General features: G+C 49.9%; 1 protein-coding gene across 1 annotated transcript in view; it reads right to left on the bottom strand.

Annotated features, from left to right (window-relative positions):
• Positions 1 to 608: 608 nt before the first annotated feature.
• The window catches only part of PPP1R16B (protein phosphatase 1 regulatory subunit 16B), a 103,145-nt gene continuing 78,615 nt past the window's right edge, over positions 609 to 25,138 (bottom strand). The window contains exons 4-11 of the mRNA XM_004430403.3: positions 21,490 to 21,635; positions 18,885 to 18,988; positions 16,761 to 16,885; positions 13,417 to 13,542; positions 12,791 to 12,866; positions 11,912 to 12,041; positions 11,653 to 11,821; positions 609 to 5,389 (exon numbers count right to left, since the gene is read on the bottom strand). Coding sequence (XP_004430460.1) covers positions 4,880 to 5,389; positions 11,653 to 11,821; positions 11,912 to 12,041; positions 12,791 to 12,866; positions 13,417 to 13,542; positions 16,761 to 16,885; positions 18,885 to 18,988; positions 21,490 to 21,635 — 1,386 coding nt within the window. The 3' untranslated portion in view covers positions 609 to 4,879. The remainder of the gene's footprint in view (positions 5,390 to 11,652; positions 11,822 to 11,911; positions 12,042 to 12,790; positions 12,867 to 13,416; positions 13,543 to 16,760; positions 16,886 to 18,884; positions 18,989 to 21,489; positions 21,636 to 25,138) is intronic.

Consider the following 25,138-nt stretch of genomic DNA (forward strand, 5'->3'; position numbering starts at 1 on the left):
CGCCACGGTCTGGGGCTGTGCAACCACATAGCTTGTCAATGCCTCTACTGCCTGAGATAAAAAGTGAGAATAACCAGGGTCTTGCCTGCTGTATCGTCATAATAATGCGAAGTAGTATGTAGTATTTTACTTCCCCACTGTAAGCTATATGAGGAGAAGGACTGGTGTGGGGTGGGGGGAAGAGGATAGGACAAGTCGGTGCACTCCAAGAACAGAACAGAAGAGAGGGGCAGCCCTGTTATATATAAATATGTCATCAGACAAACCTTTGAAAGTGTGAAAATATATATATATACATATGAGCTGTTATAGACCTCCACGTTAATTCCAAACAGAACATTTGACAGAGTGAAGGTCATTCCCAACCACCTATCTTTTCTTGAATTCATCAGGTTTCACCATCTCCCAGTCTAGAAAGACATCTGCTCCATGTCTGAGCCCTCAGAACTCCCTCTGCTTCAGGGCCCTCCTGGAAAGCCTTCTATGGTGGGAGCAGGGACCGACCGGGAGCCCTCCCCCACCCTTTATCCCAGGTATCACCTCTTTGTGAATTCAAATTAGCATAGTTCAAGTGAGCTCACAGCAATGACCACAGCCACGCTAGCAGGTGTTATTAAAAGAAATTTAATAATCTTAATTAAAAATTCCTAACAGCGAATTCTGTCACAGGCCTTGGCAGCTGGAAGCAACTCCAGGGGCATGCCCCTCTGGGATGTGGTCGAGCCATGGTCTCGCACACAAGGCCCACCACTACCGCATGGCAAGGAGCTACCTGGAAGTTACTTCAATACAATATCAAAGATCCGCGAGGATTTTTTTTTAAAAAAGTTTTAAATATATTAGACTCTCTTGATTGCCATTTTTACACAAAGCTGCTGATACAGTATACAGAGTTGTAACTTTTTTTTCACATAAAATACATTTTTCTTAAGTTTTCTCTGTACATCAGTGGCTTCTGGTCTGGTGAATTATTGCGGAGGGCTGGGGGTCTGCAGACTTTTCCTGGGTGTGCAGAGCCAGGCCCCGCACTGTGGCACTTGCAATGCCCGTGGGAAGCAGGCCCTCTGGCCAACTGGCCAACAAGAGACTCCTGTTAAGGAGAAGGCTACAGCTTCTGGCAAAGGAGGTCACTTCTGTGGAGTCATCCACTGACCACATGACCCATTGCTCTTATATGCCCAGGGGGAGGGGTGGCTGTCCCCAGGCTACAATAGCAAGAGTTAAATATAGTCCTTCTGGGCATCTTGTAAGGAGCACTCTCTGGAAAGTGCCCCAGTATCCTGCTCTGGGAAAGCAAGTGGGAGAGAGAGCTCAAGATCCAAAGATGTCTGACACCAATAACCAAAAGGTCTCATCTTATTACAAAGCCAGCAAACTGGGGTAGGGTAGGACAGGGGACACACCCTTGTTAACTTTCCTAAGCCCTTCAAATTGATCAAACAGTGCAGAGCATTTTCATCAATGCTGCATCTTTGATGGAGAATTACATTCTGAAGTCATTAGATCTGGGTTTGGGGTTCATTCAGCTTCCTTGAGCTGCTGGCCAGAAACTCACTATCTGGTGATAGCTACCAATTTTCAATTGTTTGGGGTGGGGCATAGGGTGGGAGCAAGGGCCAGGACTCACAGTGAGCCATGTGGCACATGCTTTGGAGGTAGCCTCCTTTAACCTGCCAGGAACTGCCATCAGAGCTGGCGGGGGGAGGGGTCCAGCGGGAGCTGGGTATCTGGTCGACCTTGCCAGCTTTCTCCCAGCTCCTTGGTCCACACCTGTCAGGAAGAGAGGCCAACTCACGAGGAAAGGCTTCAATGTTAAAGGAGAAGCTCCTTTTCCTCCCATTATCCACTGATGGGGCAGAAGGACTCCATAATAAATGAGCAAGAGACAATGAGTTTAAGAACCTGAGATGCATTTGGCAGCAAATTCCAGACTCCTTGTTCTTCTAGACACGGACCTCAAACTGCTATTATACAGTGCCCCAAAGATGCTGGCCTGAAGGCAGCTATCCCTGAAAGTTCCAGATGGACTCGGCATGGTGTCTGCCCGGAGCCCAAGATCCAACATCTGCATTTAGTGGCAGATGTTATCCAGGGGTGGCCATGACAGTGGTTTGCCAGCTAACGGGATTCATACTCTAGGGCTTTTAGGAGCTGAAAAGCAAAGGGATGCTGAACCAGAATGCAGTCACTCCACCTCAGGTGAGTTGAATGGGGCTGCTGATACCTGTGGTCCTCAAGGCATGAAAACTGTAAAGAGCAGTCTCTTCACTCTGTCTTGTTCCTCTTCTATCCCCAGAACCTAACATAGTGCCTGGTGTGTCACAGCTGCTCAGTAAACCACATGAGTGAATAAATGAATGACCCTGGCCTAGCCCCAGCTTGTCCCTCAACACCCAGGAGGCCCACAAGGAAAGTTCTCTGGGTACTTGAAGCTCTAACCGGGAATGGTTTGTCCCTGACTGAAAACATAAGCTAATGCCCAAGAGTCTGCAGTTGGGATTCCCAGTCCTCTGGGTGGCAGAGGATTGGCCCTGGAGGCAGGAAGCAAGGGGAAGGAGGGAATGGCCAGAAGGGCTCAGAGTGGGCAATAAATGCCTTCAATCTCTGGCCCCTGAGCAAACAGATCGGAAAACCTGCATAGCTCTCTCCTAGGAGTGTATGGCTTCCCTCTGCATTCCCCAGCTTGCAGCTTAAGTCGGCTCAAGAGGAATTTCAGTGTCAGTCTGATCTGAACACTGTTTTAAAGCCAAAGGTATGTGTGTTTGGATCATCCCCACCCTGCTCCAGCCATAGGCTGAGATGCTGGACAGCCCGCCCCCAGACCACAGGGACGCGGGAGGCCTCCCGCACACCTGCCTGCAGTCCCTGACCTGCCCCTCCACCCTAGACTGGATCTGTCCTGGAGCTGGGGTGGGAGTGGCCTGGTGCTGGACTCTCCCTGCATCTAGGAGCCACCAGGGGCGCAGTGACTCCCCCGAGTCCCTGTTCTGGGGCCCAGCTGCCCTGCTCCTGGTAAAGCATCAGCCAGGCCCCTTGGGATCCAGCTCCCACTCTGGGCTACAGGAGCCAAGGGGGCCAGAGGGGGGGACTGGGACTGACAAACAGCAGCCCCTTTACTAGGGTGATGGCACAAGGCGGCTCCTCCAGCCCCAGCCCCCTGGCCCAGGTGCCCCTCAGGGAGAATTTTTCAGAGGCTCAGGAAGAAGAGGGTTAAAGGGAACCCCGATTTGTCTCCCAAATCCCAGAATCTGGACCCAGGGGGTCCCTTCAGAGCTCTAAGGAGGTAGTTTTAGGACCAGTAAAAGGCGCACAGGGCAGGGAACAAACCTGCAGCTTGTTAGTTACACCAATTGGTTTCGGCTGAGCCTTTGGACAGCACCCAACTCAATTAACAATTTCAAAGGGGCTCATGAGAGAATGAGTGGAGAAGTGACAGGCTGCCTGCCCCTCGTGGTCCTCCCTCCCCAGCATCAGGGAGACTGGGGCTATGAAATCGTAGAGCTGGGGTGAGACCCAACTCCAGCCCCACCGCTGCATGCATTCACTCTCCTGAATGCAGTGCAGGGGGTTTGGCCATGGGCACCTTGGATCTGCAGCCTTGGGGCGTCACCACTCCAGCGGGAGCAGGCTGGGAGCCCCTGAGCCAGGCAGAAACTCACAAGGGCCAACTGAGAAACTTGTCTCACTGAGCGCTCTAGAAGAGGCAAGCTGGGCGGGGGATCCTCAGCATTCACTCTGGGAGGGGTGTGCCCCCAGCAGCCCCTCACTGCTCACTCTGATGGCTCAGTCTGAGGTGGGCTGGCTGAGACAGGCTAGACCAAAACCTGAAGCTATCTGAATATTTACAAAGATCAGCCAGGGTGCTGTGCTCTGTCATGGTTAGCAGAGATGTTTGAGGAAATTAACAACAAGAACTCATCCCTCACCTCAGAAAAGCCCTTCCAACTGAAGTGCCTCACTTAGCTTCGTTTTTCCAACCCCAGTCAGTAAAACCTAGTGATCGTGATACCATCCATGAAAGAAGGCAAGTTCAGTTACCTCTTGTCTAGTTTTACAGCCTAAAATAATTCTTTTATCAAGTGCACTTTGGGAAACACTAACTTTGTTCCCCCTCCCCTCCACTTTTTGATACTTTCGCCCAAGAGCAAAATGTGATTTGGAATGGAATAGCCTGGTTTTCCACCTCACCTCCTGGGTGGTCACATAGCTGGCTCCTCGCACAGGCAAGGTGTGGGGAGCAGGCCTGTATCCATCTCATCTACCCCATGGATTCATGGCTCCCTCTGAACACAGAGAGGACTTCCTGTTCCTGCCAGATGTGGATGGTGGCCCAGATCCTGGTACGTCTCTGGGCAGGACTGAGGGTCTAGCTTAGCAGGCCCCTCCCTTGCTAAAGCCATGTTGGCAGTGGTGATGAAACTCTGAGACTTAACCTCAGGCCTCTTGGGAATAGCCCACAAGTTCTCAGTCCCACATGCTTCCCACGAGCCCAGCTGTGTCATTCCTACACGTGTTGATTGAGGGTGTGTGTGTGTGTGTGTGTGTGTGTTGATATGACACAAGCGAGTACTGGTCCAGAGAAGCCTTTACCAATGACAGAACTGGAAATGCAGCCCGCCCTCCCAAAATCTGATAGCAGGGTGGGTCAGGAAGCCATGATGGGCCTTGTTTCTGATGGCAGACAATGCAGCAGGAAGCAGAACCGTGAGAAGTGGGATGCTATGAGCAGCTAGGGGAGAGGTGGGGTCAGGGTTCCTCTGGAAAGCAGAGCCCATCTCCCCCTGAGCTGCCCTCTGATGCCTTCCCAGCTAGAGCTGCTGGGCTGGCCTGGATTCCATGGAGCCCCCCCAGAGCATTTCTCTCCTCTGTCACATGGAGACTAGGAGATGCGGCAGCAGCCATGGACCTTCTCCTCCATCTCTTCTATGGGGGCCTTGAACTTCAAGAGCGGGGGATCTCCGCTGGTGACCGTGTAATACACCGAGGTCCCATTGCTGCTGTACGGTGAAGTTCTGCCTCCGATCAAGGGGGCCTTGCCTTCATTGCTGCCCTCGCCCATCCTGGCCATGCTGCTGCCCAGGTGGGTGCTCAGGAAGGGGTGGCTGAGCAGCTTGGCTGCAGCCCGCTGCCGCTTCAGCTCCAGAAGCGTCTGGGGGCTCTGTTCCTTGTAGCCACTCCAGGGTGGGGTGGCATCAGCCACGCCGGGGCTGCCATAGGCCATGTTGTAGTCAGGCACCTCATGCACTTTCCAGACGTCCCCGTTGGACAGTGCATACTGGTAGGTGCTGACCGGAGCCCGGAGGCCATTCTCAACAGGCATGTCCATTTCACTTCGTGGGATCTTGGTAGAAAACTCAGAGAGCAGCACGGGCTTCTCCAACATGGGGTTCTAGGAGTGAGAAGAACAACATTACCAGCTGGCTGGAGGATCTGAACCCACTTCCCACTTGTACCTCTGCTGAGGGCTTTATTGTTTGGACCCATCCTCATCAGTTTTCCCTACCTGGGTAATAGGACCTCCATCTTCCTTTGAGGAATTCACCAATCTGTGTGTTTTGGTAGAGCTGACCAACTCCCAACTTTGCTCTGGGGCTGGACCATGATCTCAGGCCTGGCCAGTCAACATACTCACTTACAGGAATTGGTTCAGGGATGGGTTCTTGACTAAAATTGGCTCACTGAAACACAACCCCGGGACTTTTGCTAAACGACTGAGAAAGAGAAGTTCTGTCTCTGTAGGAACTGTGGGTAGTAAAATGAAGGGAGCTGGGGCCCGGGGAGACACCACGTCAAAGGGTCTGCTTGACAGTGAAGCTGACATGAAGGAAGACTGAAAGACAGAGAGAGAGAGAGAGAGAGACCGCGTCCTGATGATGCGTTTTGAGCCCCTGGATCCAGCTGGTCCCAGACTTTTTAGTTATAGGAGCCAATAAATTCCTTTTCTGTGTGAGCTGATTTTAGTTGAGTTTTTGGTGACTTGTAATCCTTCCTCTGTATTCCCAGCATATCTCCACTCCACATGGCAGACAGTCTTACCCAGAGATCCTGGATAACAAGTAATCCCTGGATAACAAGACCCTTAAAAGTAGCTGCTGAGTAGAAACTACAAACTAAAACGTAGACACATTTGACAATAACAAAAATGTAAAGCAGAGCAAAAATCACCATAAACAAAGTCAAAAGATATATGAAAAAACTGGAAAAATATCTGCAACGTATAAGACAGAAAAGGGACTAATTCCCTAAATATATAAAGAGCTTTTAGAAGTCCATTTTAAAAAGCCCAATCACTCAACAGAAAAAAAAGGCAAAAGAGGGGCCAGCCTGGTGGCGTAGCGGTTAAGTGCACCCATTCCGCTTTGGCGGCCCCGGGTTCACTGGATCGGATCCTGGGTGTGGACCTACTCACCGCTCATCAAGCCATGCTGAGGCGGCGTCCCACACAGAAGAGCTACAACTCTACAACTATGATATATACTGTATACTGGGGCTTTGGGGAGGAAAAAGAAAAAGAGGAAGATTGGCAACAGATGTTAGCGCAGGGCCAATCTTCCTCAAAAAAAAAAAATAGGCAAAAGACACTAATATGCAGCTCACATGAAAAAAAATATATATCACATACAAACATAGGAAAAAAATTTAACTTCACTAATATTAATGATATAAAAATTAAAACAACAAAGTAGCATTTTTATCTACCACACTGATGAATATTTTAAAAGTTTGTTATTGGGCCGGCCCTGTGGCTTAGCAGTTAAGCGCGCACACTCCGCTACCGGTGGCCGGGGTTTGGATCCCGGGCGCGCACCGATGCACCGCTTCTCTGGCCCTGCTGAGGCGGCGTCCCACATACAGCAACTAGAAGGATGTGCAACTATGACGTACAACTATCTACTGGGGCTTTGGGGGAAAAAAAGGAGGAGGATTGGCAGTAGATGTTAGCTCAGAGCCGGTCTTCCTCAGCAAAAGAGGAGGATTAGCATGGATGTTAGCTCAGGGCTGATCTTCCTCACACACACACACAAAAAAGTTTGTTATTACTCAGTGTTGGCAAGGGTGTGGAGAAATAGGTAGGCATAAACTGCCACAACCTCTTTGGAGGACAATATCACATCATCAAAAAAAATATATTTTTTAAAGAAGAACGTATACTTTGCACCAGCAAGCTCAGAGGATATACTCCCTCCGGGGAGCAAAGCCTGCAAGTCATCATTACGCAGATGGGAAATTATGGCAAGTACTTGGAATGGAATGTTCTGTAGCTGGTAAGAAGAATGAAGGCAATCTCCATGTGCTGACTTGTGATTCCAAGAATCTTCATTTCTTGGAAAGATCTCCAAGAAATATATAATTAGGTTAAAATATGGTAAGATAAGGGACACTTGCCATAGTAAGTTTCCATTTATGTGTGTGCTTCTTCTTTTTCTTTAATGGCTCCTTCTGAACTACGCAGGCAGACATGATCGGGGGTCGGGGGAAGGACAGATTCTTGGTCTAAGTCAGTGCTTCTCAAACTTTCATGTGCATATGAGTCACCTGAGGCTTTTGTTAAAAGTATATTCTGATTCACTGGATCTGGGTCGGGACCTGAATCTCATAATTTCCAACAAGTTTCTCCCCATGTTTTGAGTAGCAGGGATCTAAGACACCGGTTCTCCACCTTGGATGCGCACTGGAATCGTCTGAGGAGTTAACAACACATATACAACGCCAGCCTGAAAAGGCTACATACTGTGTGTATGTCCAACTCTACGATATTCTGGAAAAGGCAAAACTATGGAGACAATAAAAAGATCAGTGGCTGCCAGGGGTTGGGGGAGGGATGAATAGGTGGAGCACTGGGGATTTTTAGGGCAGTGAAAGTATTCTGTATGACACTTTAATGAGGGATACATGACATTATACATTTGTCAAAATCCATAGAATGTACAACACATAGTGAACCGTAATGTAAACTATGGACTTTAGTTACTGATGTATCAATATTGGCTCATCGATGATAATATAAGTACAACACTAATGCAAGATGTTAATAATAGTGGAAACTGGGGGACATGATGGGAGAGTACATGGGAACTGTCTGTACTTTCCACTAATTTTTCTGTAAATTTAAAACTGCTCGAAAAAATCAAGTCTATTAACTTAAAAAAAAAAAAAACACGTAAATACAACGCCTGGGTCCCAGGCCCAGAGATTCTGATTTAATGAGTCTGGTTGCAACCTGGACATCAGGATTTAAAAAAACACAAAAACAAAAACACCTCCCCAGGTGATTTTCTTGTATAGTTAAGACGGCGAAGCACATTTGGAGAGACGGCTGTCTCGTCACTGCCATGCCTAGTACACTGGAGTCAGCTGCCAAAAGCGTGTTCCAAAGCTGGCCTGGGAGCTAACAGGGCAGAGCCTTGGCAGAAACCTTACTTAGGGGTCAGGCTGAGCGAACTCTCTCTTAGATAAATGGTTCTCAAATTATTGTGCGCATTAGAAGCCCCAGGGTTTATGATTCAGTACATCTGCGGTGGAGCCTAGGAATTTGCATTTCTAACAAGTTCCCAGGTGATGCTGATTCAGCTAGACCAGGGACCACACTTGAAGAATCCCTACCTTAGAGACTATCACCTCCTTGCCAGCACCTAAAGCCTTGAAAGGGGCAGGCAAGAAAAAAGGAAGGAGCTTTGAGCTTTGTGACTGTGTTCTGTGATCTTATTGTTTCCCCCGGGGCTGGGACAGGGGCCCTGGACCCTGACAGTTGCCCTGGGACTGGACTTCTGGGTACCTGGGGCGAGGAGAGCCTGCTTCAGGCTATCCCATCTCTGTACCCTCTCTTCTCCCCAGGCCTGAAGCCCCAGCCCCAGAGGCAAAGTGGCCCATCTGTTTGCCTTCACCTAACCCCCAACACACTGCAGGCTTGGTGAGGAAGCTCTGGAAAGTAACAACAATAACAAACTCAGGGTAGTTTCCAGCAGCCATATCCCCCTACCCCATTCCCTATACGGTTAATGATTTATGAGACTCCAGATCAGTGAGCACTCCTGGGAGAATCCTGGGGCCTGTGAGATCTGAACAAACACAGGGACAAAGCAGGCGTGGACGGGGAGAGGCTGCTTCTCAGTCTCTCCTACAAATCAATGAGGAAAAGATAACCCAACAAAAAAAGGCAAAAGAACGGATGCTGCACAAAAAAGGAAACCAGATGGCCTATAAGCCCATGAAAAGGTGTTCAACATCATCCACCATCAGGGAAATGCTACACAGCAACCTCTCCAGGATGGCTCAAATGAAAGAGACTGAGTCTACCAAGAGTCGGCAAGAAATGCTCATACACTGCTGATGGGAGAGCAGATACATACAACCACTTTGGAAAATTGCTCAGCCATATCTACTAAAGCTATATATACACCCACCCCGTGACTCGTACTGCATTCCTGGGTAAATACTCTACACCAAAAGACATGGACAAGAATGTTTTGAGCAGCTTTATTCAAAATAGCCAAAAACTGGAAACAACCCAAATGTCCACCAACAAGAGAACGGACACGTAAATTCTAGTGTATTCAAATAACATGATTCTACAGAGCAATCAAAAGGAATAAACTACTGCTATACACCATAACAGGGATGAATCTCATAGACATGAAAGAAGCCAGACACAAAAGACCACCTACTGCCCGGGTCTATTCATATGCAGATGAAGATGCAACACTAAGCTTTAGCACTCAAAGTTAAATAGTGGCTACCATTGGGGTGGGGGGCACTGACGGGGAGAAAGAACATGGAAGCTTTCTGGGGTTCTAGAAATGCTCTACACATTCATCTGAGGGTACCCATTTGTAAAAGTCCATTGAAAAATTCATTTAATCCAGCCATTTGTGACAACATGGATGAACATTGAGGGTATAATGCAAAGTGAAATAAGTCAGAGGGAGAAGGTCAAATACCGTATGATTTCCTTCATTAAGTAGTAGATAATAACAACAATAAACAAACACATAGGGACAGAGATTGGATTGGTGGTTACCAGAGGGGAAGGGGGGAGGGAGGAGGGTGAAAGGGATAATTCAGTACATGTGTGTGGTGATGGGTTGTAATTAGTATTTTGGTGGTGAACATGATGTAGTCCATGCAGAAATAGAAGTACAATGATGTACACCTGAAATTTTTACAATGTTATAAACCAATGTTACTGCAATAAACAAAAAATAAAAAAAAGAAAAATTCATTTAAGGTTTGCGTACTTTACTGTACATAAGTTACACCTCAATCACAAGGAATAAATAAACAAAGCATAGCTGAGAGGCATCTGAAATGTGGTTTGATTTCAATCTACAACTCTTTTCTCCCCAACCCCCAAGCTTAGGGACTAGGCAGAACAAAGTCCCCATGTGTGCCCTCTCCATCCCGTACAGCGGCTTTGATGCGGATTCCCTTCCAAAGGCACCTTCACTCCTGCTGATGAGACAAGCCCTCATGTGACCTCCCCGCTCACACAGGGAAGCAGGGTCCCATTGAGACATGTGGACCTGTGGGGCAGCAAATCACTTTGCATCCTTCCAAGGCAGTACTCTCTAGAAATGATTCCAGCTGCTCACCGTGTGGTGGAAGAACCAAAAAGGCAGACCACTTCGGGTATACCTCTCCCTCCTTGTCCCCAGCAATTCTGCTTTGGCCCCAAGCTTGCTCACCCCACTCAGCAAGACAGCAGCCATGCCTGGACCTGAGTGTGTCAAATAATGTCCCCCTAAAATTCATGTCCACCCCACATCTCTGAATGTGACCATATTTGGAAGTAGGGTCTTTGCAGATGTAATTAGTTAAATTAAGATGAGGTCATACTGGATTAGGGTGGGCCCTAATCCAACGATCGTTGTCTTTCTAAGATGAGAAAACAGACACAGGCACACACACAGGAAGAAGGCCATGTGAAGACTGAGGCCGAGCTGGGAGTCATGCTGGCAAAAGCCAAGGAGTGCCTGAGCCCCCGGAAGTCAGGAGAGAGGCAGGGAACAGATTCCCATTCCGAGCCCCCAGAAGGAAGCAACCCTGTTGACACCCTGATTTTTAGACTCTGGCCTCCAGAACTGTGACAGAACAAATTTCTGCTGTGTTAAGGCACCGAGTTTGTGGTAATTAGTCCTAGGAAACTAATAAAACATCCTCTCAGGAAAGCAGTTTAACGCCCAGACCACCTGCTACTACTGGAACAGGCTTCTTAGAAGTCCTACTAGCACCCTACTCAGTTTTTCAGAAACTTTCTTCCAACCAGATGTGTTCTGGTAAACACAATTCTCAACATCATGTTATATTTTTCCCAAGAAAGTTTGAGTGCCCTTAGCTCCCGGAGTGAACCTCTCTTCTGGGAAGCCCAGAACTAGATCTGCTGGAGCATAAGCAGGCACATGGCAGCCATTCGCTCCCTGTTGATTATGAGACCCCACTGTGTGCCAAAGCTCCCAGTCCTGCCTCAAACACACCCAAGGCTAGCCTCATTAGCCACAGTAGCCACCACCATCAGATGAGATCCAGCTGGTTTAAGGGCACTGCCCAGCTAACCTCCCTCTGAAGGCTCTGAGATGAAGAGGCAAGACCAGGCTGGGGCCCTGTCCTCCTCCCAAGGCAGTGGCTGACACAGGGGCAGGGCGTGAGGCCACTCACTGGGTCCTTATTCTCCTGGTCTGTCCTGGTCTCCCTGACGTCCCCATTGTACGTCGAGGTCCGCTGATCCTCAGATGCACTCCGCTGCTGCCACAGTATAGCCTCGCCCTCATACTCCTTCCTGTACAGGTTGGTCCTATCCGACAGGCTGGCTCGACGCACCACCTTCCTGAGGGGAGAGAGGGGGTGCTGAAGGGCTGTGTCCTGATGCCACAGGCAGGAGCATGCATGGAGCCCCTGGCAGCCCCGCCCGACTCACCCACGGCTGCCCGCGCTGGACGTCCTCCGACTCAAGGATGACTTGTGCCTCAGCTGTGACTTCATGATCACGTCGTGCTTGTGTTTTAGCTCCAGCAGCAGGACCTTGAACTCCTCCTCCTCACACAGGTCTGAAGGGACAGAGGAGTCCATTGTGGCAGCAGTGCAGAGGCCTGTGGCCCCCCAGGCCCTCCAGACCAGAGGAGCTGCCACCCCAACCCACTGAAAACTCCCAGCACCTTTTGGGGGCATGCAGGGAGGGGAGAAAACGATGTGAGCCTTATTTCCTGGGCTACAACCCAATCCTTAGAGGAGAATACAAACAGGTAACCCAGGTTCTGTGCACAGTCACAACTCCCAAGGTTCCCAGCTATGACCAAAGGATTCATATACCTTTGATAGTTTCCAAGAAGAGTCATCAGTTCTCCACTGATACAAGAAGTATCAAGAGAAACAAGCAGGTACCCCATGTAGCCCAAGCAAGAAATTATGCAAAGATGCTGAAATCATATATCCCCTCCCACTCAATCCACCTAATCCTTTCGTACATCTATCTACCTATGCACTGACCCAGCCATCCATCCACAGATTCATCCTCTACCCACTCACCCATTTATTCAATATCAATCCATCATTCATCCTTATATCCACACATACATCCATATTTTCATCCACTTATCCACACATGCATCCATCTATCCATCTGTCCATCCATCCATCTGTCCTTTAATCTACCATCCATTAATTTATTCATTCACCCATCTACCCATCCACACATCAATCCACCATCTATCCAACCATATATTCATCAATTTATCCCTCTACCCATCAAAAAATTGATGAGTGCCTATGTGTATACCAAGTGTTGTGCTGGACGTACCTATTGGCATCTCATCCATGGATGTTCTAGCACTAAGACTGGCCCCGTGGGACACCAATAGCTCTGCCATCTGCATCTGAAACACAGGAAGAAAACCACGTTCTCCCTGCCCAGGGCTCAGAAAGCCTAGGAAGTGGAGAGAGGGCCCAAGGCCTCTTAGGACATGACCCAAAGACTGACAGGGCAAAGTTGATGTCCAGGGAAGGCTCTGTTTCTTGGAGCCTGGAATGCTGGCAAATGCAATAGGCTTGACACCTCCTCCAGCATGCCTGGGCCATGCCAAGGGACACAAGAAGAAGAAGTCACTTGTAACTCTAGAGCTGTCAGGTGTCTAAGGAGGGAATGCAAAAGCTGCAGTCAGAGTTTTATATCTGGGAAACAAAGGGAACAACTACTCAAAGCAGAAACAATGGGAATTTTCTAATTTGGCAAATTTGATTATCATCTTGTTAGAACACGACTTGTCAAACATTTTTGCACACTCCCTAGGTCTTTTCATATCCCACATACTAACTGTAGTCAACACCTTAAGTGGATCTTGTGTTCTTTTGAACCAACTTCCGGCCCAAAGAACAGCAGGTTGACCCTGTGCTGACCTCCCTCACAGCCCTAAGGGTGAGAACTACCTGTCCCCAGAAGGCAGCTGCATGCAGAGGCTCCCAGCCATCCCAGTCCTTCACATCCACGCGCACTCCGTGATCCAGGAGGAGCTCAGCTGCCCGCAGGTACCCATTGGCTCCAGCTATGTGCAACTGAAGGAGAGGAAAGAAGTGAGCATTCCCTATGGAGTCCAGTCCCACATTTGGAGCGGGGGATAACCCTCTCCTAACCCAAGTCTCAGATCATTCTTAGGGCTAGTAGAATGGAATAGAATAAGGTGAAAATACCAGCCACATTGCAGAGGATTAAGTCTGCAATATGGACCTAGAAGGTAACGCAGAGAGGTGAGCTCTTCTTCTTGTGGTTGGTCTTAGAGCCCTTTTGGTTAAGCCAGTAACATTTACTGAGTCCCTTCTATGTGCTGAACCCTGTAGAAGGGGTCTCAAAGATCCAATATGGTGGTTTTAAAATATGTCTACAAATTCTTTGACACACCTCCCTTTAAAAGATGGAACTTGGGGCTGGCCCGGTGGCGCAAGCAGTTAAGTGCACACACTCCACTGCGGCGGCCCGGGTTCGCCGGTTCAGATCCCACCAACGCACCAAGCGCACCAACAAACCGCTTGGCAAGCCATGCTGTGGCAGCATCCCATATAAAGTAGAGGAAGATGGGCATGGATGTTAGCCCAGGGCCAGTCTTCCTCAGCAAAAAGAGGAGGACTGGGAGATGTCAGCTCAGGGCCGATCTTCCTCACACACACACAAAAAAAGATGGAATTTAATTCCTTTCCCCTTGAATGTGGGCCAGAACAAATGACTCGCTTCTAGCAAATGGGATATAGTAAAATGGTAGTGTGCAATTTTTGAGGTGAGGTCATAAAAGGCATTGCTGCTTCTACCTTGTGGTCTCTTGGATCAATCACTCTAGAAGGAAGCAGCCACCATGTTGTGAGGACCCTTAAGCAGCCCGAAGGAGAGGTCCTAAGGAGGCGAGAAACTGAGGTCTCCTGCCAGCAGCCAGCACTAACTTGCCAGCGATATGAGTGCACCATCTTGAAAGCGGAACTTCCAGCCCCAGTCAAGTCTTCAGATGACTGCAGCCCTGGCTGACATCTTGACTGAAACCTCATGAGAGACCTCAAGCTAGAGCTACCCAGCTAAACTGTTCCTAATTCTCTGGCCCATAGAAACTGTGTGAGATAGTAAATATTTATTGTTGTTTAAGATGCTAAGTTTGGGAGTAGTTTGTTAAGCAGCAATAGATAACCAATACATCCAATAAGAGAAAGCCTCACGTTGAGCCCCCAACTCTTCCCCCTGGTTCCATTCAAGGCTTCCAGTGATGGATGCTACCTTGAAGACCTTAGTTGTCCCACTTGCTCAATCTCCCAGAAAATACACAAAATACTTAGCACATGATGAACACTCAGTAAGTGGTTAACATTCTTAGAGAGCCGTTAAGTGATGACAAGGTACACCATGTGAATGGATAAAGGAGCAAAAAATAGATGAGGCAAAGAGAAATCAACTGCCCAGTCAAGGTGGGAGATAGAGGTGAGAGCCCAAGGAAGCCAGCAGAAGCCTGGCTAGGAGGACATCAGAGGGCTCTGGGAGGCTGAGATCTGGGGTAGCAGGACAGAGAAGGCATGGCCCCAGGAAGTGGCCCTTCAGAATACAGCCCTGATGGCCAGATGCTGCCTCCTCCTGGGGTAAGGTTGCTATAAGGTTCTAGCAAATGGAGGCTTTCCTTTATTTTTTAATTTGCAGAATAAACCCAGGGTGTCATCTGGTACAGGCACATATGAAAACTAGTATAATTATTTGATTTATAAATGTCCAATGCTTGCCAGTTGTAGAGAATACTGACAGACAGACATTACAAAACTGTGGGGCCTTGTACTTGGCTGGGAATAAAAAGGCATGACTGGGAGAGTGATATTGTTAATGGTAATAATGATGTTAATCACTAACATTTATTGAGAGTTTAGAGACTCTGTGCAAAGTACCTCCATACAGAATCTCATTTGGGCCCCCCAACAACCCAGTGAGGAAGATTCTATTAGTATCCCCACTTTACTGGGAAGACCTGAGACCTAGTGTGTGCCCAGCCCATGTGCGTGGAGCCACTGTGAAGCCAGCCTCAGCCCAAGAGGAGAAGACCCGTATGTCTAGAGGGCCCAGCCACAGACCCAAAGGAGCTCTTGGTCCAGCTTGGCCGTGACTTCATATTGCAGCATCCAATCCAACTACCTGACTCCATTCTTGAGTGCTGGGATGAGCAGATGATCTGAGCAGGGACCCAGGTAATAGAAAAAGGCACGAGGCAGAGGGTGGGGCTCAGGAACCAGGTGGGAGAAGCCCAAGTTATCACACCTGGGCCACCAGGTCAGGCCTGAGGGGCAGTGAGGGAACTTGGTACTGCTGAGCCCTACCTGGTAAGCTCCAGATTCTGAGACCCATGGGTGCTTATGACCAGCACAGACCCCAAGCCTAGGGCAGAGCCCAGCCACCAGCAAGGGGTGTGGGGTGGGCCTTGGGCTTCCAAGGCCATGCTCTTGTTTTCAGTTTAGAGGCTGCAGAAGCAGACCCTCCCCAATACTGGGCTGCATTGTGCTATGAGAACCTATGGAGAGAGGTCAAGGTTTCCCACATCACTGACACTTGAGCTGAAAGAATGAGCGGAGCTAACCAGGCAGATTTGAGAGCGAAGAAGGTTCCATTGTTCTACACATCCAGGATCTAGAAAGAATATGGCACAGAGCAGGTGTGTTTTAACCGGATGAATGGATGAACCAATGGATGGATGGATAACTGGGGGTGTCTGGACTCCAAAGTCAGGGAACCCGGAGGATTAGGACTCTGAACCCAGGAACCCAGGGAACCCTGCAGCAATATCAGGGAGAGCTGATGAGGCAAGGCAGTGGGATGGGAGAGGAGACAGTGAGGCAAGGGAAGGGACAGTGCAAAGCAAGATGGCACAGGTGAGTGGATAAATTATGGCACCAGTCCTTAATGGGGGGACGTCATTGGGGGAGGGGGAGCTCAGGATGGACACCTGGAGCTTGAGGTAATGGAGGAACTTGGAGACAGAACAGGTGGACAGCAGAGCCAAGCCTCCCCCCAGGACTCCTGACTCCCAGCCCCAGCTGAGAGTGGCCAGACTCTCAGAGCGGCTGAGCTCTGCTCTCTTACCTCTCCATATTCCAGGGGCAACCCTGGCCCCATAGCGGGTCTGGAGGAGGTCCAACGCCACAGACAGGCCCCAACTTTATAGGCCTGGGCTCCACCAGGTGCTGGCCCACTTCAGCCCTCACTGCTCTTGGTTCTGGTACTGACCCCCAGCCCAAGCCAGCCTGGCCCATCTCCTCACCAGTGTGGCACCCTGGGCATCTATCCAGTCAAGGTCCTGGCCCGCTGCAATCATACAGTGGATGTCCGCAATCATCTGCTGCTCAGGAGCCGCCCGCATCTCGTTGATTTTCTCTTGGGTGATGCCTGCAGTGGGGAAGGGGGAATTTGTTCAGCACTCCCGGGCCTAGGCCTCAAGCGGGAGAGGAGGGCAGATGGGGGAGTCAAGGCTCCTGCTCCCCAGGGTCTGCCCGTCACAGGGGTAGACAGACACGCCCATAGATCATTTCTCCCAAGCCCAGTGAACACAAACAGCATGGACTGGCCCACAGAACAAGGGCCATTCCTGCCTGGCACCCAGTAGGCGCCGTATTAATATCAGTTACTGTTACATATGCTATTCTTCTACCTGGAAATCCCTACCATCCACCTACCCGCCTCCAACTGCTCAGATGGCTGGCTCCATTTCATCCTCAGGTCCAGCCTGGATCACCTCCCAGGTGGCCTCCCCTGACCATCCTATCTTTAAGATCACCTCCCAGCTGGCCTCCCCTGACCCGCTCTATCCGACCAGGGTCTGTTAGTTTCCTTCATCTCATCCACGGCTGAGTCTGTAGCACCAGGCACAATGCTCAATGAATTTTTGCTACAGGAATGACTGAATTAATGAATACATAACTCTCAAATGGAGAGGTGAGTCAACTGATATGGAGCGACCCAGAAAGACATTTAAAGCCTGAATCTCTGGCTAAAACGTTTAAGTGTTACTGGCAGCTACTAATAGGATTGAAGGAGAGAGCGACATGCTCTAAAAAAAGGTCCATTAGATCAAGCATTCTTGGATAGAATTCAGGGGAGCTCTGTAAACTTGAAAGGAGAGAAAAAATTACATGTTTATTTTTGCTAACCTTTAAATGAAATATAGCATTTCCTTCCATTAGAACGGAGACAAAATTCACAGTAGAATTAGCAATGCCTGTGTCTTTGACTCCAACAGAAACTATGGGTATTTCTATATCATGTTATCTTACTGTTTCATGAACTAAAAGTTTCTATATAACACATTTAAAAATATTTTGGTAGCGGGGCCAGCCCGGTGGCGCAGGCGGTTAAGTGCGCCCGTTCTGCTGCGGCGGCCCGGGGTTCGCCGGTTCGGATCCCGGGTGCGCACCGACGCACCGCTTGTTAGGCCATGCTGTGGCGGCGTCCCATATAAAGTAGAGGAAGATGGGCATGGATGTTAGCCCAGGGCCAGTCTTCCTCAGCAAAAAAGAGGAGGATTGGCATTGGATGTTAGCTCAGGGCTGGTCCTCCTCACAAAAAAAAAAAAAATATTTGGTAGCTATATTTTAATATAATTTATTTCTTTTATCATCTTATGATTTTATAACTGCATTTAAAAACATTATTCTGAGAAGGGGTCCACAGATTCACCAGATTGGCACAGAAACTGTTAAGAACCTCTGCAGAAGATGAATTAGGAAAAGCCTGGGTGTCAGGGAATGGAGAGACCGAATTGGCGGCTACTACAGCGACCTGGGAAGAAACCTAAGGGCAGGACCCGGCAGGACCTCGGGCTGTGGTCGAGGGTCTGGATTTGAGAAGTCTTTCTGAGGACACGCTTCAGAAGCATGTCTGTGGGGTGGTGGGGGCAGGCAGGTCTCTCTGATTGCTGCATTTGTTTCCTCTCTGAAGCTCATTTGTGAGCTGAGAACAGCCCACATCTTGTTTATCCAGGCCCCTGGCAGCCAGCGTGGTGCCTGGCACAGAGCAGGCACCCGTGAATGTTCTTGACTTTGGATTATTTTCCCAAATGGGAATATATCTTTATTGTGACTGTTTATTGAATTGAACTGTCACAGCTGACGAAGAGGAGACCAGGCCAGCTGAGGCTGCCCGCATGTGTGGGTGATGCGGATGAGAACAATACCTCCCTTCGTACAACACGTTTTCCAGGGTCCTTTCGCATCCTCATCTTGAAATCACACAGAAAACAATAACAATGAGGACCCATCCTGTCTCCTGAGCGCTGAGCGTGAGGCAGGCAGGCACGTAGCTAGCTAGCTTATTCACCTGCATGGATTTAAGAGATGCTCATCGCAACACTGCACTGAGCCCACTTTATGGCATGCTGTCCTGCCCTTACCCTGGTACGCCATACACGTCTCGATGACATCCAAGGTGGGCTCGTCTTCACAGAGGTCATAGGGCATGTTCCCATCAGAGTTGACGGCAAGCAAGTCGGCCCCGCTGCAGAGAAAGGGCCAGGGTGAGGGCCAGGGAGGTGTGGCTAGGCTTGGTCTGGCTACCTCTGCCCTCCAGCCTCTCCCCCACAACCCCACCACGGCACACCCCAGCAAGGACAGTGGCTTCAGGAGCCCAGGGGCCCCAGGTGGGAAGGGGCCAAAATCCCAGGAGAGCTGTCCCAGCAGATCTCCCCAGCTTCCTGCTCTGTTGAACCAGCAGGACAGATGTCCAAGTCCTCCCTGGTGACAATGATAAAAATAACATTCATGGCAGCAGCCCCTCTTACCAGGCATCTGCTTAGAGCCAGGCTTGATCTAAGCTCTTTACACACATCATCTTATTTATCCGCATAATAGTCCTCTCGGGTTCTCATCATTGGCCTTATCTCACTCAAGGGAAGCAAAGACTCAGAGAGGTTCAGTGACTTGCCCAAGGTCACATAGCTAGGATGTGGGAGGGTCAAGACTCAAAGCCAGGTTTCTCATGTGCCAGCACTTTTCCCTTCTCCATGTTCTATTTCAATCTTTGTCCACATGTAGGAACATCCTTGGCCACCCCCCACCTCCTTCTCCAAGTCCCTGCCCAAAAGGCCGACCAGGACAGGGCCAGGAGATAGCCTTGGGGCTCCCTGGCAGAATCTGCCTTTTGGGACAGTGTTTCCCAAGCATGGTCCTGGGGTGCCCTGTGGCACAATTACCCGGGAACCACTGAAATAAAATGCAGCTTCCCAGGCTCCCCACCAGACCTCCCAAAACAGAGTCTCGTGGGCGGTAGGGCTCAGAATTATGTATTTTAAACCCAAGCCCCAGGTGATTCTGGTACAGATCAGCGTTAGGGACCCACTGTACCAGGCTGGTACCACTCTCTTTTCCTCCCACACCATCACTAAGTGGACCATGGCCACTTGATGCTCCTGGCAGACTTAGCCACATCCAGGTTCTCATCAGAGGTGCAGGCATGGGCCACCAGTTAGTCCGTGGACCTAACAGCCCTCCCTGGGACCTCTCTGAGCTCCCATGTGCCCTTGGGCAAGCTAATCCACCTCTCTGAGCCAGGGCAGCAGTACTGTCATCTCCATCCCTTGCCCCCAGCAGTCACCTGATGGGCTCCCATTGCTCTGCCAAGACCTCTGCAAAAGGTCCCCTGCTCTCCACCGCTCTTCCTGACTCCCTGCACTCAGATGCTCTCCTTCGTCTCCCGGGACTCCAACGTACCGGTCTCGCTCTGTCTCGGCTCTGTACTGAAATCACCTGATTTCCTGCCTGGTTCCTCAGGATTTCTGCATCCCCGAGCCGCCAGTGCACAGCACAGAGCCTGGCCCAGCTCAAGTGCCCACCAATTATTAGATGAATTTAAGAACACACCTGAAATTGAATGTTGCCTTTTCTGTGTATTTATAGAAACTGAGCAGACTAGAAAGAATTTCAGGGCGGGAAAAGACAGTCAGAGCTCTATGGAGAGGAATGGCCTTACTCCTGGGAAGACATTTATCCGTGGTGCCCCCAAACAGGTTCTGCCCAAAGAAAAGCATGTGGACAGGATTTGGGGGGCAGAGCAAAGGAAAGATGCTTGCTTTTTATTTTTGATAGCAAAAAAAAACAAAAATGGCAACAATATTAAAAGCCAATATGACCTCAATAAAATTTTTAAAAAATGGCAACGATACATAAAGAGAGTGGAGGAGATGACTATATAGATTCAGGGACTCATAGAGACAGACAGAGAAAAAGAGATTTAAAACAAAAGAAAATGAGGGGGCCGGCCCCGTGGCCTAGTGGTTAAGTTTGGCGCACTCTGGTTCAGCAGCCCAGGTTTGGTTCCCAGGTGCAGACCTACACCACTTTTCAGTGGCCATGCTGTGGCAGTGACCCACATAAAAAATAGAGGAAGATTGGCAACAGATGTTAGCTCAGGACAAATCTTCCTCAGAAAAAAAAAAAGAAAGAAAGATACCCTGATACAAAGCCAGACAAAGATACAACAAGAAAACTATAGACTGACATCCTTTATGAACACGGATGCAAAAATCCTCAACAAAATACTAGCAAACCAAATTCAGCAGCATATTAAAAGGATTATACACCATGACCAGATGGGATTTATTCCTGTAATGCAGGGATGGTAAATTTTATGTTATGTATATTTTACCACAATAATATTTGGGGACAAAAAGAGAATGGAGAGAGAGAGAGAGAAGGAAGAGAGACATCGAATGGAAAAGGCAGGGCGAGACCAAGAGTGAACGAGAGACAGACATGGAGAGAAAAAGACTGAGAAAGACACCGAGATGGAGAGAGAAAAAGGGAACTGAGGGGAAGAGGAGAGAGGAACAGAGAAAGAAAGAGAGGACGTGAAAGAGAGAGCCCGGGCACCAAGAGAGACACAGAAAGAGGGGCAGGGAGAGAAAGGGAGAGAGAGAGGTGAAAGACCAAAAAAAAAAAAAAACCTTAGGAAAAACCAAGAGGCGGCACGGAGGCCGTTCTTGGAGAGAGAAGGGCACGTACTACTGAACGAGGATCTTCACCAGGTTGATGTGGCCGCAGGTGGCCGCGGCGTGCAGGGGCGTCCATAGCTCGTTGTCCTTGGCGTTCACGTTCGCACCGTGGGAGAGGAGCAGCTTGACAATTTCCTCAAAGTTGTCGATGCAGCACTGAGAGAGGGACACAGGCAGGGTCAGCTCCAGGCAGGGCCCTGGGCCCTGGTGGGGACACACCAAGTTCCCCTCCAGAGACCATGAAAAGGACACTGGGGCCAAACTGCTTGAGTTTGGATCCAGCTCCATTACTTACATGCTGTGTGATCTTGGGCAAGCCACTCAACCTTTCTGAGCCTATTTCTTTGTAAGTTAATAATAGACAAGATAAAAATAAAAAGACAATGTAAAAATAAAGTCAGCTATAACATGCTTTGCAAATGTTGGTAGAATGGGATGAAATTTTGCATGTGGCTTTAAGACCTTTTCTTTTTCATTCCAGAAAGCTTTCTTCAAACAAAATTATATGGAAAACTCTAACTTAGATAACCAATAAATTCAAGCACGGTTGCTCGGGTTGAAGTAGGGGTTTGTGTTAGTGGTGGTGGAGGTGAGCGGGTTGGGAGAGGTCTCCTTCCCAGCAGTGGCCTCCAAGAGGTGGTCCTAGACCATAGTTTGAAATCTCTGACTTAGGACTTTCTGACCCAGAAGCTCAGTTCTTAGAGAAGCCCCAAGTAACCAAGCCTCCCCAGAAAAAACCCAGCTCTGCGTGAGGGCTCTCGGGGGTCCTGATACAGCCCCTGTAAGAAGACAGCCATGTCTGTGCTCCTGCCTGTCCACATGTGGGTCAGCCCTGGGGAGAAGGAAGGGTCACAAGCCTGCAGCCCCCCAGAGAGATGGAGGGCTCCAACAGCCATTGGAGCCCACAAACTCCAGGGACAGAGAGTGAAAGGTTCCAAGAGGACAGAGGGGCCTCAAGGCAGGGCCATGAACAGGGGGAGGCAAGGACAGAGGAGGAAGAATACAGGGAGCCCTTACAGAGTGCAGGACGGAGAGGCCAGCAGGGGGCCTGTGCTCAGCACTGCCCATCCAGGTAAGGGCTCAGCACTCAGTGCAATGGGGACATTGCAGAGTTATACTCAGAGGAGCAGCACTATCAGACTCGCTTGTTTTTCCAATCCCTCTTCTGGTTGCACGTGGAGAACAGACTGTGTGTGTGCATGCTTTTTGGGGAGGGGATGGTGAGGAGCTATGTTGAAATCACCCAGTTAAGAGATGATGGTGGCCTGGCCTACACAAGTGACAGCAGGTACGGGGAGAAGTGGGTGGATGTCAGCAGAAGGAGAAGGGCACCTGTGGGAGACCATGGCCCCAGGTGGGTGTGGGGATGGCGATGGGGCAGCACCACAGCCCCCACCCCACCCCAGCAGAGCCAGGGCTCAGCGCCTGAAGGACATGTGGGAAAGGAGCGGCCGTTTGCACAGATGGTGCCAGAGACCCAGGTTCTGCGGTTGCCTGGGTCTGAGGGCATCTCTCAGCACAGGACAGGCGGGGCACAGGTGACCCGGACAGGCAGGGCTGCCTCAGGTGGTCAGGAGAACCATGCAGTGACATGGCATGGCCGGCAGAGGGCGCCAAAGGCACCAGAGTGAGGCGGTGAGGACAGACTAAGGGGCCCAGGCTGTCACCAGGAGATGGGTCTGGGGAGCCCCTGTCCATAGGAGGAGGAGCAGCCCAGCCCCTGTGGTCAGGGGAAAGGAGGGCCAGAGAGCCCACCCTTAGGGGCTGCAGAAAACATGAGGATGGGTTGGGGGGAGCCCCAAGTTGAAGGAGGAAGGGATTGTGCACCCAGAATCGCAGTCTTGCAAGAGGGGTACCCAGGGGCTGCACCAGCCTACACCTGGAAGACCCGGCCTGAGCAAGGGCTGGGTTGGGGGCTGGGTGCAGGGGTGTATGGGGTGCGGTGGTCTGTGGCGGTGTGGGCAGGCCACCTCTCCTGCATTCCCCAAGGTGGGAAGTGGCACCTGGCAGCCGGATGACTCCTCTCGCCCCTCATTTCACACGTCCAGTCTATCATCAGGTGTGGATCCCATCTCCTAAGTCGCTGTCCCCACCCCACTGCCCTGGCTGAGGCCTCATCATCTCCCCACCTCCCTGGTGCTCCCCTTCCACACACTCTCAGCTGGAGAGAGCTTCCTCATTAATCCAGCCATGCTCTCAGTTCACAAACCTCTAAAAGCTCCCTGTTACCAAGAACAGAAAATCCACACTCCTTCTCCAGGCGTGTAAAGCTCTTCTTAATGTGCTCCTTCGTTGTATTGGAGCAGTAGTGATAGTAACAATGACAACAATAAGGACAGCCCCAGCAACAGCAGTAACAATAACATGTCACATTATCAATAATAATAGCCAATGCTCTTTGAAGAGTTACTAGGGCCACACACGTTGCTAACCTTTGGCCAGGCATTGCCTCATCTACTCCTCAGAATAACATTTCGAGTGCTCCCCATGGCCATGTAGTGGATGGTGCAGATACACAGAACATTCTACCATTGTAGAAAGTTCTACTGGACAGTGCTGTCCCCAAGCCTCAGTTTCCTGAGCTGTAAAATGGGGATAATATTTCAGAGAGTTGTCATATGTTAACATAAGTGAACTGGCTTTGCAGAGAAGTGAACAAGTGGCAAATTTTAATAATACTAATATCTAATATTTATCCAGTATTAAGTGCTGCTTGAAGCATTTTTAATGTGTATTCACTTAATCCTCACAACAACCCAAGGAGATGGGTACTTGTTATTCCCCTTTTATAGATGAAGGAAGTAAGGTACAGCGAGTTTAATTAACTTGTCCAAGGTCACACAGCTAGAATTTGTGGATGCCTGAAGCCCTGTGGGACAGGAAGAGACAGGAGGAGAAGCCTAGAGGACATACAGGGAGCTACTGAGCAGAGGGCTGAGGGTGGGGACTTGCCTCTGGGACTTACGGGCAGGACAGTGGCCTGTCTCTGTCCATCCTTCCTGCCCTCACCGGGAGATGGAGAGGCTCTCACGAGCCCAGGATTCCAGCAGCCTGGTCTCCCACCTGCTAGGCTGCATTCAAGTCCACCTGCTCAGAAACTTGGGCCAGGGCACAGGGAGGCTTGAGTGTGTTCATTCATTAAATCAGCAGGCACATATGGAGCACCTACTGTATGCCAGCATGGGGAACAATGTTGGGAGACACCAATGAGCCAGAGACATGGGCTCTGCCCTGGTGTGGCTCAGAGTCTGGGTAGGAAGACAACATCAAATGATCATGCTAATGGCTAAAATGCCTAACCAAGGGAGCACTAAGGAGAAAAGGGCATGGATGTAACAGCACGGCTCTCAGGCTCTTGCTGTCGACTGGGGCCCACCAGCACATGTTCCCGAGCACGGGGGGAAGTGCGGTGGGGAGGACACATCATGCACAAGGAACCGAAAGCCATGTGGCTGGAGTCTGGAGAACCAGGAAGCATGGAGGGCTCGGCAGGGGCCAGGCCTCGGGGGGCCATGGGGAAAGACCAGAGAGCACTTTGAGTACCATCAGTAGAGGTTTGGCTTGAGCATCCCTGTGGCCACTGCGAGGAGAATAAATCACGGCAGGGCCTGGGGACTGAATGCTGGGGACCGGTTAGGAAGCTGTTGCAGCGGCCAGGC

Source organism: Ceratotherium simum, chromosome 21 (genome assembly GCF_057802395.1).
Source record: "Ceratotherium simum simum isolate JZ-2026a chromosome 21, ASM5780239v1, whole genome shotgun sequence".
Lineage (NCBI taxonomy): Eukaryota > Metazoa > Chordata > Mammalia > Perissodactyla > Rhinocerotidae > Ceratotherium > Ceratotherium simum.